This window comes from Amblyomma mixtum, chromosome 10 (genome assembly GCF_055824585.1).
Source record: "Amblyomma mixtum isolate Tamu chromosome 10, ASM5582458v1, whole genome shotgun sequence".
Lineage (NCBI taxonomy): Eukaryota > Metazoa > Arthropoda > Arachnida > Ixodida > Ixodidae > Amblyomma > Amblyomma mixtum.
In genome coordinates this window covers 46,573,405-46,585,717 of record NC_143021.1, presented here as the reverse complement: position 1 = coordinate 46,585,717, position 12,313 = coordinate 46,573,405, and the positions used below count along the sequence as shown (strand labels likewise).

Below are 12,313 nucleotides of genomic sequence, written 5' to 3'. Positions count from 1 at the left end.
CTACATGTCACGTATGAGTCGCCTGTCACCAAGGGCACACAGATTGAGGTCTGCCAAGACAGAATCATAACCGTAGAAACGATGGCGACCAATATATCTATCATAAAAGATGCGTATGAACTTACGCTGGACATTTTCAATTTTCGTACAATAGGTGACAGATAAGATATTCCAGGCTACTTACGCGAACTAAAGACGCGGTCTCACAAGGGCACAGTATAGAGTGCGTAGACATTCGTGCCGTCGAAATTTTTTTGTTAGTCTAGAGGTAAGACCAATATGCCTGAATGCGCTTAACACAGTTGAATTCACATGCAATATAAAATCAAGCCTTCAATCAACAACACCAAGGTCTCGTATATGGGCCGCACGAGAAATTTGACCCGCCAAAAGTGTATAACGAAACGTAACTGTGTAGCGTTTCCTAGTTAGTGACAGGACGGAAGTCCTCTTATATTCAGTTTCAAGCGATTCATCAAACACCCATTTTCGACGTTGTTAATGTCAGCTTGCAATTGGCGGCAGTCCTCAATATCTCCAATATCACGGAATAATTTGAAGTCATCTGCGAAGAGCAAAATTCTCGAGTTCTTGACATTTAACGGCAAATCATTAACAAACACTAAAAACAACAGCGGTCCTAAGTTGGAGCCTTGAAGCACTCCCGAAGATGACAGAAATTTATTGGACACACAGCCGGAAAATCGGATCATGTTACGGCGGCTGCCAAGGTAGCTTTTGAGCTACCTGCAGTACATGGGCCAAAGTCTGTATTTTTCCATCTTCATCAGAAGTACCTTATGGGAAACCATATCGAAGGCTTTAGTCATGTCAAAGTCATCTACCTGACTGCAATTAAATACATGTGGACCAGTAGAATCAAGAAAGCTGCATAAATTCGTTTCCACAGATCGACCTTTTAAGAAACCGTGCTGCAGAATTGAGATTTTGTGCTTGAAGTATGAGCTCATGCGTTCGTACATAACCATTTCAAAAACTTTCGCAAAATAACAAATCAGTGACACAGGTCGAAAGTTGTATACATCACAAGCATCGCCAGACTTGAATACAGAAGCAACTACTGACAACTTCCACTGACAAGGAGAAACACCAGTTCGCCGCGACAAGTTGAACAAATGCGCAAAAACAGGGCCAAAAATGTCAGCGCATCCCTTGATTACGAAGCTGGGAATTTTATCAACTCCTGTTGAAAGTTTTGGCTTAAGTTTCTGAATCGCCGAAAGAACCTCATGCTCGGAGACAATATCGTAATCTAAGCACTCAGCGCTGTCTTCAAAAGTGATAATAGCAGTTTTGTTATCATGGCGCACAAAACAAAAGCTGAAGTGATCAGCAAAAGCTTGGCACATATCTTGAGGTTTAAAACAGATACCATCGCGCGTCTTTATCACAGCAGCACTGATTTTATCATTTCTTTGCTTGCGCACAAAATCCCAAGAACTGCTTACTTCCTTTTTAATGTTCTCTTCAAGAAGTTTGGGCTACTCGGTTTCATCACGTGCAATCAGTTTTTTCGCAATTTTCTCTGCACAATGAATATCTTTAGTACCAATATTTATTTTCTGATTTCACGTAGCGTTTGTGATACTTCTGTTTTTTCTTCAAGTAATGTCTCAAATCGCGCGAAAACCAGCAAGAAAATCTACACTTCGATTTACGGCGAGGTATACATGTTTTCATTATACCTTGTACAACTGATGTCAGTAGCTCAACGCCTGTGTTTGCATCCTAAACCTCAAGCAATTCTGACCAGTCGTAGGCCAGAAGATCATTGTACAGCCTAAGGTAATTGCCATACGCGTATCTAAATTTTTCTGGCACCATCTCACGAACTGGACGAAAAAACAAGAAGAACGGCAAGGTAAACGGGCAATGATATTTGTCTACCAGAGCAAGAGGAGTGCGCACCGCTTGCACGCCAAAAAGAGGCACATTAGAGAGAATTACGTCTAAAATGTTTCCAGCACAGTTCTTCATTGCATTACATTGATGTAAACCATGGAAATTACTGAAATCAATTATACATTCGGCTTTTTCTCGGATTGCTGCGCAGTAACTAATGACCAAACCCGAGGGACCAATCGACCTTAGGAAGATTAAAATCCCCGTAGATGTCAACGTTGTACTTTGAAAAATCGATTTTTATCCGAAAAATGACCGGTAGAAACGTTGCAGCATAATTTGGTGGAAAGTAGTAACAGCCGACTTGACAGTGCGATTTGTCACACGTTGTAATTTACAACCACACACATTCTTCGTATGTCTCCAGGTCTGGTCTCCTGAATGCATTTAGCACAGAACGGCAGGCTATCAGAACTCCGCCGCGTATTTAATGTTGTCAGAATACACCCTATCGGCCCTGAATACAGCATACTCATCTTAAAAGTAACACCCGCCTTAAACATGATGAGTTTAGCCACGTTTCCGTCAGGCACATAATGTCATACTCACATTCGTATGCATTCGCGAAGAGAGCTTCCCTTTTAGTTCGCAGCCCTCTCGTGTTTTGGTAAGACACCGTAATTTCCTGTGCCATTTTCGGATGTGTTAAGAGCACCATTAGGGTCATCAAGGCGCCGTGAGGACCACAGCTTTCCATAAAAAGGGCGAAATACGCAACCATCAGGCCACACTTCCGGTTTGCTCACAAGTTCAAATAAATGCTCATCCAGAGAAACTTGGAAGGAGCAATATGTATCGCACTTCGTTTTCAGTTTTGTGCAAGTAACAATCTTGTCACCTACTGTGTCCCCCAAAAGTTCCTGTATGCCCGATGCTGTTGTTTTCCGGTACAGGCGAGAAACAAATAAACTTTTCTTCGCCGGTAGTTTCGGCGCTACTTTAAGCATGGACTGCTTAGCTGTGCCAAACGTTTGAGTACTGTAGTCCTGAGCAGGAGCCTTCGATGGAGGGGCCGACATTCCAGCAGGCAGATTTGCCGCCAAGGCTGAAGCGTAGCTGCGAGATTCCGAGCAGTCAGTATGCGAGCACTCACTCTGGCTGGCGGTAGGAACCGATGCACTGAGGCCACTCAAAGCTTCACGCAGGAGCGCGTGTTCCGCATGAAGCTGTCGCACCTCATCAGTCAACACATTAATTGAACTAGCCATTTTTGTAGCATTAAAATAACACTCGGGGAAACACTGGTGGAATCTGAGTCTTGAAAATCCGGGGAAGAGCGCAGCACTTCGTGGGGCGTGTCCCTGTCGCCGGTTCCGCCGATAAGCTCTGCCGCTGAAGGATCATGCCGCTGACGCAGTGAACATATTTGTACTTGCTGGCTCCGGATTCCATGAGGATGTTGTATTCCTCGGCCTGTATGTTGAGGCATTTGCAGTGAAAACGCTGAATGCAAGACGCGCACGGCAAAAATTACTGCCTACCACGAATGGGCTGGGAGCAGCGCGCACATGCGTCCGCATCGGGCGCCACGCTAAGCTTAAGCTGTACATCAGAGGAAACGCAGCAGCGATGAGTCACTCAGCATGTTAGCTTAAGCTGTACCTAATGAAATAATTCAGGATGTGCTGTGAGCATTGAGAAGTCACAAATTGACAGTGCTTCTTTCCTATAGTCTGGAGTCAGCCAGCCGAATGGTACGATAGAACAGGTTTGTCAAATATTTAGGCGAATCCCCCAAGGTGGAGTACATTTATAATAAGTGAGTAAACACTCATTGTCAGCCACCCAAGCGCAGCCATGCCGCTACGAAGGAAAGCTATACAGCTTTCCGAGGAACTTTGTAGTTAAAGAAAATTCGTCCTGTTCCCTGGTTCGATCTCGGGACCACTGCTTCATCGAGGCACGACAAGCTTTTGGTAGGGCGAGAGCGAATTGATCAATACCTCTCGGGTTCTCAGCAGTTATTGATTATAAGTTCGGGGTCCCGAGTTCGAACCCCGGACAAGGGCGAATTTTTCTTCAACTACGAAGTTTCAGAGAAAGCTGTATAGCTCTTTGTAGCCGTATGGCTGTGCTTGGGATCGATGCAGATGAGTAATTACTCCCTAATTACCGAACAGGTTTCGTCTGCCTTGATTCCTGGGCCCAGACGTCATGTGCGGATGAAAAAAAACAGGCTTAGGTCAAGAAATTCGACAGAATGTTTTGGAGGACATCTGTGGTACACCTGAAGCGGAGCGAGGATGCCGCAAACAACCTCTTCATTCAAAAGGGAACGTTCTGGGTCTGGCAATGTTCACGGGCATGATTCAAAGGGACAAGGAGTCATCAACATACCTTGAAATCTTGACGATTGCTGGGAATGCATCTAAGAGCAATACGAGAGCCTGTTTCTTATAACACGAGAAACAGATCACTCAGCACCGCGGCAACGCAAGACCCAATACATATTTTGCACCTGAACAAATAACATCATTAGCAGCCTGACTCTGCTCACTGCAGGGCAAAGGCCTCTCCCATGTCTCCAATTAACCCTGTTCTTTGCCAGTGGCGGCCACCGCACCTCCGCAAACTTAATCTCATCCTTCTGCCCACCTAAATTTCTGCCGTCCCCTGCTAAGCTTGCCTTCTCTTGGAATCCACTCCATTACCCTTATTAAGCATCGGCGGCTATCTTGTCTTCGCATTAGGCTCCTTTCCCCAGCCCTTTCTTCCTGTTGATTTCGACTAGGATGTCATTAACCCTTGTTGGACCCCTGACCTTTTCTACCCTCTTAACGTTATACCTGTCATTTTTCTTTCTATATCTCGCTGCGTTGTCCTTAACTTAAGCTGAACCCCCTTTGTTAGCCTCCACGTTTCTGCCCCATATGCGAGTACCAGTAAGATATAACTGTTGTATACTTTTCTATTAAGGAATATTGTGAAACTGCCATTCATGATCTAAGAGAGCCTTCCAAATTCGCTCTAGCCAATTCTTATTCCTCCAGTTATTTCGTTCTCGTGTGTCGGATCTGTGGTCACTACGTGCACTATGTAGACGTGTTCCCTTCAAATTTACCTCGTGAAGTTAATCGGCATTTCGCGGCGCTAGAATCGAAGCACGTGCCGTCAGAAAAATTGGCACTGGCACTGGCACGAGCAACAGGAACAGATTAGATCGTAAACTCAACACAAGCGCACAGCTCAGAGCAAATTATCTGTTAATCATAACGACTGATCATGAAGTGGCACAAAATACTATCATATCGCCACAACAAGAATGTTGGCTTGTAGGCGGCCTCGCTGTTGTCCTATCGGGGGAACCCGGGACGGCCCCGGGTCTGGCGGCCGACCACTCTTCCTTCCTCCCTCCCTCCCCCGCCGCCGCCGCCGAAGTAGGTTAGTGTGCTGTCGCGGAGAAAGGGCTGCAGGTCACGTGGTTGGCGCGCTATAAGAAGCCGTTTCCCGGCGGGCGGTCGCGCATCTGCGAACAGCTCTTCTCTGGTGTCCAGCGAGGGAGAGGCAGCCATGCCGAGCATCAGCCTGGGAAGCCACCGGTCGGTCGCCGGGGTCACTGGCACCCATCGGGGTCAGTGCGCCGCGTGGCCGATGCTCCTGGTGGTGGTGGTTCTCCTGGCGGGCTCCTGGGCGGCTCCGACCACGGTGAGTGCACTGCTGTCCGAGGCGCGGCACTCGCGTCGCTTTCTTGGCGGCAACAGCGGAAAACGATCGGCGAGCGCCCGAAGACGGCGCCGTCGAAGAGCAGGTCACGTTTTGGGGCCGCAGCCTTCGCTGTGATTGACGCGCTGTCTCCGCGGGATCCTTATGGCATCGACAAATCGAGCCTAGTCGTCGGAGCCGCCCTCGCTTGCACATTCCTGGGCTGTCGGAGATCTAGGACATAATGCTGCAACTTGTCTCGCGCACTCTCACACTCACTGGCCGTAATCTTCCGAAAGAAAATTCCCTGGCATTGGGGAGCTACGTGTCGTGTTGACCTCACCCGCGCAGGTAGCGAGGACGCTAAGCTATGCTCGCAAATCGAAGAGTTCTGAAGGTGCGAGGTGAAAAACAGCCTTCGCGACCGCCAATGAAAGGCAAGTGCTCGCATAAGAGCTGCGCCTACACTTCCTATAGGCTCTGTACCTCTTCCTGAAATTTGTTGCATGTGGTGTCGAGGTTGCTGAAGCCGTGACCCTGGCATCTTGATTCTCACTGACAGGCTGCACCGACGATTTTGTAGAACTGTTTAGGGCATCCAGCTATGCGATCGTCTTTTTCTCTGAGCTTTGATCATCCTTTCTGACGGAATAATGTACTTACTGTAATGCCATTAACACTGATATGAGTACTGGCACTGCTCCTTGGGCAATCAAATTAACATAAGTTATTTCTTATTTAAACGATATCCTTCGGAGGTCTCAGTTTGATTGCCGGCGCTGGTAAGACAGGGGCAGACATATGAGTTTTATAGGAACAGAATCTCCATCATCCTAACAGACACGAAAAGCGAACGTCCGGATCTCAGAGTTGGTGGAAATGCACAAACGGGGCCTCCAGTGCGCTATCGGCTTGACTGAGACGGAGCTCTCTCCGGGCCCGGTCGCGCCGTCTCTGCGTTGGCGGACGCACGGCGTGAAGCTCATGCGAAACAGCGCAAAACATTTATTCTGGCACTCCAAGTGAAACTGCGAACATTCGGGCTCTCTTCCACGCCCCTTTCTGGACTTGTTGGTGTTGACCCCAAATCATTTGAAGCCGAGAAAATTAAATCCCGATACTCGGTTGAAGCGCGTGGTGCGGGAGGTACTCGCAGACAGACAGCTATCCAGACTGAAATTTAGGGGCACAAAGAACTGTCCCCGTTGGTAACACGTGCATTTTAGTTTTCGCCCTTTTCGCGCTTATGAATGCTACGGCCGTGGGTATAAAGAGAGGGAACAATGTCTCACTATTCATTTCTTGAATACTTTATAAATGTTACGTTAACAAGCACAGCTGGATTCTTTTTTCTAACCATTATCAAATCGGTCACCGTGGTAACTAAGTGGCTATGGCGCTCTGCTGCTGACCCGAAAGACGTGGGTTCGATCCCGGCCGCGGCGGCCGAATTTCGATGGAGGCGGAATTCTCGAGGCCCGTGTACTGTGCGTTGTCAATGCACTTTAAAGAACCCCACGGGGTGGAATTTTCTCGAGCCCTGAACTACAGCGTGCCTCATAGCCTGAGTCGCTTGGGACGTTAAATCCCCCAAACCAATATAAAACAAAAAGTTTATTTTCTATTTCTAAGTCAACACATGAAAGGGGAGCTGAGAAAAGCTGTCCAGGGGAAACGATTCGCTCGCTGGCCTAGTCCTCGTGGCAGCGGAGATTATGCATGGAACAAAGTAGGGCACGAAGCATATGATTGAACAGAAACAAAATTTGTCCGATAGCTGTAGCGCCTAGCTGAGAAAAGCGCAAAGGGAGCACATGGACGAAAATAAAGCATTAAAAGCACAGGCGCTGTTATTTCAGAACGTGTGCCTTTCTTCAGTAAACTTCAGTCCTTGTAATTCTTTTTCTTCATGTGCAGCTTTCTTCGAGTCTTCTTCGCGTGTGCATTTCAAGCAACTTTCTGCTCTCCTACACAACTAAGGCCCTTCTTCGTTTTCGGGTTTTACTTTTTACTGAAATTGAGCGGGTGAAAATCGAGCGATACTTTTCGACCTCAAATTCGGTGAAAATTTGTTTGTTGATAAAAAATTTCGGAACTTCGGGTTTTTCTGGCTCACTTCTTGCAGCAATAGAGAGTTTACTAAAACCATTTGTTTTTCTCCTGCACATAAAATGCCCTATTTTCGATCGTTGTCTCAGAAACAACATAGAAATCGCAGGTTTCCCGTAAAGCTTGTTTACCGATGAACTTCTTTTGCTAATCTATTACAAATATTTCGTCCACTGCGTTACCAGTCTCATGCACAGACCGCCCGCGTATGAGCGAGACCGTGGCCTGCATTTTTTTGTACAGTAGGAAGACATTCTATATTGTAGCGACGCCTTTAATTCAGCAAGGCCCTTGGATAAGGGTGTTGTCAGCGTGGGTAGCGCTTACAGTGACTCCGTTTAAACGTCATATCGGCAGCCATGTTTCGGCTTTTAGCTTCTAAATCGCACTTTTAGAACTTATACTCAAATTCGTCACCCTCATTGAAACGAGCGTTAAAAGAGTTTCAAGACGCTGAGTTGACCGAAGGAACCTGTTTGGAATGAGCACTGCATATCCAGTAATTCTGTTGAGGTGTCTTCAGCTTTGTGAAGAGGAAGGTCAGCATCTTCAAAAAGCATCACTTGTGGGGAGAAATTGGGTTTAACGCGATTTTAAAAAATAAGTTGTCGATGGAAGATATGGATAATATAGCGCTTTGCTCGAAAACGAGGGAACCTATTTTCATGTCGTGATGTAACGTGCGTATATATTTATATTATTGTTTTGGTAGAATTGAAGACAGCGTGTTACACAGCATTTGCTCGCCGGAACTTAGCCAGTGGCAGGCGCAACCAATTCTTCCTGTGATCGTGCTGAATAATGAATTATTTTACGTTTTAATGCAGGTAGGTCCTGCGAATGAAGTGTATTTTTCGGCGCCTCAGATTTATATAAGAATTATCCAGAAGTGGTTCTCAAATTTAACGAAGGAATAACAGAAAAATTCCCAATTTTGTGCAAAAAATTTGTTTCCTCACATATTGCTCACTATTTTAGGTTTTCAGTATCACAACGAGGTTAATCAAGCCCATGCCCCATGCCACCTGCAGAATTCATCTGTATTGCTTCCTGCAAATAATTCAGTACAATACAGAGCAACCTCACTTTTTCGTTACGATTCATTTTAATCGGTGCGCAGCTACAGCTAACGCTGGACATGTAGCACGCGTGTACTGCACTGTATGCAGTGGTGCGTTGTTCACTTTTCCGCGTCGCCGCCCGTGAGTGTCGAGGCCGACTTATGCGATAGCGGCCGAGGTGCAACCACGAGGCAACGTCTGTCTCGAGAGGTTGATGACTGATATCGACTGAGCATTCGCTCCACTGCCGAATACTTCCTTCGAGCATACTTAAACCAACCAGGGCGGTCACTGAACGGAAAAAGGGGATCACTGAGAGCGTAGAACATGTGGGATTTTTTTACTCGCGCCCTGAGCGGGGCTCCCACAAAAAAAAAAAACACATAGTCTGACGTTTCTGGTCGCGCAACACAAAGGTTGTGATTGTCAAGTTTTTTTTTTTTTTTTTCCCGCGTCCGCTGCGCTCTGGATCCGACAAAGCATCTAAGCGAAACAGTCCCGTTCTGGGTGGATGCGTGCGGTCGCAGGCCGCAACGAACTTTGGCGTGCATTTGCACTCGCGACTCATGAAGGCCGCGCTGACTTTTCACTCAGGAGCGGGTCCACAATGCCGTCGTTCGAGTTACCAAGCCTCGTTCAGAAAGACAGCTGTCGGTCTTAACAAGATGCCGGGTGCAAGCTTTGAAAATTGAGCAGCGTTAATCCCAGGCGTCCTCTCAGCAAAACAGTGGGGCCTTTGCAGCCGGAGCCGGGCCCCGCTGTGACCGAGGCTGCTGGGAACGCAACGGTGGTGGCCGAGGCGCTCAACAGCAGCAGCGAGGCGGGCTTCTCGTGCGAGGGGCGCATCTTCGGCTACTACGGAGACCCGAGCAACTGCTCGCTCTTCCACTACTGCGAGCCGTTCGCCGACCCGGAGAACAACCAGTTCGTGCTGCACGCCGCCTACCTGTGCCCGAACGAGACCGTCTTCAACCAGCTGAGCTTGACGTGCGCCTACGCTCACGAGGCGCTGCCCTGCCGCCGTGCTCCCGAGTACTACTACATCAACTCGCACGTGGTCCCAGCCGACAGCGGAGCGGAGGCGCAGGTGAGGCTCTGACTTCATGGCTGTCCAAAAGTGTCAGAAAAGAGCAAACAAAGTGTTCGAGTTATTAGCATCACTCAAGGACAACGCAGCGAGGTATAGAAGAAAAAAATTATGGGGGTAACGTTCAGAGACCGGAAGCGGCCAGAGTAGGTCAGGGAACAAACGCGTATTGATGACATCCTAGTGATGACATCAAGAGGAATAAATGCGCTGGGGCCGGGCATGCAATGCGAAGGCAAGGTAACCGCCGCTCCCTTAAGGATAACTAAATGGATCCCAAGAGAAGACAAGCAGCAGGTGGCGGCAGAAAGTTAGGCGGGCGGATGAGGACAAGAAATCTGAGGGGATGCGGTGGCCGAATGTGGCGGAGGACAGGGTTAATTGGAGAGGCAAGAAGAGGCTTTGGCCGACAGTGGGCGTAGTCAGGCTGATGATATGAAGAATTCTGTGCCGTACAACAACCTTACGCGTTAAATAAGCTGATGATGTACAAGAGTGAAAACAACAAAATCCTTGAAATCATGAGATTGTTAAAACAAACATGCCCCAATAAAACAATTCAAGCATTGAAGCAATATTGTAGAAAATACTTAATACTAGCAAGACTATATAAAACATAAAAATCTACAGCTTGCCCATCGACCTAGTTCTTCCCTCTTCTAATTTTCTCATCAATAATTGCGTCTTCTGCCGAACTACAATCATCAACTCAGTAAGAAATAGCCGTTCGGTAATATTTACCCGGGATATTGGAATTGTATATTATCATGTTATGTGCTACATATACTGTAATGCCTTGGCGCTGTAGAGTAAAGGATCAATTAAAAAACTGAAAATGGAACAAGTTTTACCACGAAGGGGGCGATCACGATGCATTTGATTCGAACGACTGCCCGACGAGCGTAGCGAGCGTAGTGTCTTTGAACATGCCTGAGGAGATCACTCTTCTTCCACCTCAGCTAGCATTCTAGTGTGCAGATGTCAAAAAAATCGCGCGCAATTGGTAAATGGAGATTGTGGTCACCATAGGCTGCGGATCCTACCGCGGATGGGCAGTATTTTTATGTTTCCCTAGTGTGAGCAACCATGTCGACATAATGCAATGCGCCGCGGTTGCACACCGGCATTGGCGTCCGGCTGTGCATCCTAAAGACACGGCACCGAGTCCCTGCTTTTCGGGGAAGGCTTCGGTGCGCGTCAAGGCACCCCATGTGGCCTGCTGCATTAATCCCGAGCCCTTGCGGCAGCGCCTCGCTTAGCCCATGCGCACTTTCGTGACGTTAGACACCAACATTGAAAGCAATAAAGAAAAAAAGGCGGGAAGTGCTACTGTTTTTCGCTCGTCACAAAAATTTCCGGCGAAAGCCGGTTTACTGCAAACAATTCTGTGCTGCTTTGCTGACACTGCGCAGAACAGGTGGAAAAAAAAAACCTATGTGGTGGCAGCATACATTATGCCTTATCTTGGTTTGTACTCGGCGAGAGCAGACGTCCGGTCAGCACTGGCGACTCGACCGGCGATGCGCTATCATGACTCAAAAGAATGCGAAAAGGCGCACACGTTCTGCGCGTAAGTCGCGTTTAAGTATTTCGATGAGAACAGCGGCAAATTGGTCACTCCTTCTAGTTTTTATGGGCAAGGCAAACCCGTCGAGAGTAGAATGGGCCACCGCGCCAGCTCAGTCGTCGGTGCGTGAAGCACTGCCGAGGGCTGTGCGCGGCGTCGTTTCAGGCCAGCCGCCATTGCGATCAGCCTTTTTTCGCAATTCCTTCGTTTCTCTTCCGCTTGGGCGGCGGTGCGGTTTGTGCTCATGGGCCCGAGACACAGGGAGACGCCCAGATTTCGTCGTTGTGCAGCCCACGGTATGCAGTGCCCAAGCAGCGCCGCGTTTTTTCGTCCACCGCCTCGGCACCTGGTGAAGGCACGAATTCGTCAAGTTCGACTTTTGCAGCGACTGTTCGCTTCTGCTAAGTGCGAAAAGCTTTGTGCCGTAGAGCGGAGCCCGTAGAGCGGAAGCATAGATCACACTATGCTTCACGGGCCCAAATGACCAATGAACAACTACACGGACGCGAACTTGCAGATCTCCAGCGATAAAGGACGCACAAAGAAGTACAAAAAAGCCAACGGTAATCCGAATTCAAAGTACAAGTGTAGATGAAAGTTGAAACCGACAAATCGCCTAAAACGCCCCATCAAATGAAGGCTATTATGCAGAGACGGCAGTTGAACAGGACAGTGACTAACACTGGTGGCTCGATGCAGACTCGATGGGAAAGGCGAAGTGGCTCGCTAGAACACAATCATCGAGGTACCGATCATCGCTGAGTACGGGGCATGGTAAGACCACGCACATCAGGCACGAGTATTCAAGCGCTGAAAATTCAGTAACCACCTTCACCAAGAGCACTTAAAACACACTCGAAGCGGCCTTCTGGTGGCGCCGGAAGGCAGCCACAGAGGTTCCATGCCTTCTTCATTAGGCCCCAA

The 12,313-nt window shown here is 48.0% G+C and overlaps 1 protein-coding gene across 4 annotated transcripts in view; it reads left to right on the top strand.

Moving 5' to 3' along the window:
* The first annotated feature begins 5,368 nt into the window (after positions 1-5,368).
* Positions 5,369-12,313, top strand: part of LOC149325701 (uncharacterized) — a 94,612-nt gene continuing 87,667 nt past the window's right edge. For all 4 annotated transcript variants that reach the window (XM_089563638.1, XM_089563640.1, XM_089563639.1 and 1 more), the window contains exons 1-2: positions 5,369-5,568; positions 9,478-9,822. In XM_089563638.1, the coding sequence (XP_089419764.1) occupies positions 5,434-5,568; positions 9,478-9,822 (480 nt within the window). In that variant the 5' untranslated portion in view covers positions 5,369-5,433. The remainder of the gene's footprint in view (positions 5,569-9,477; positions 9,823-12,313) is intronic.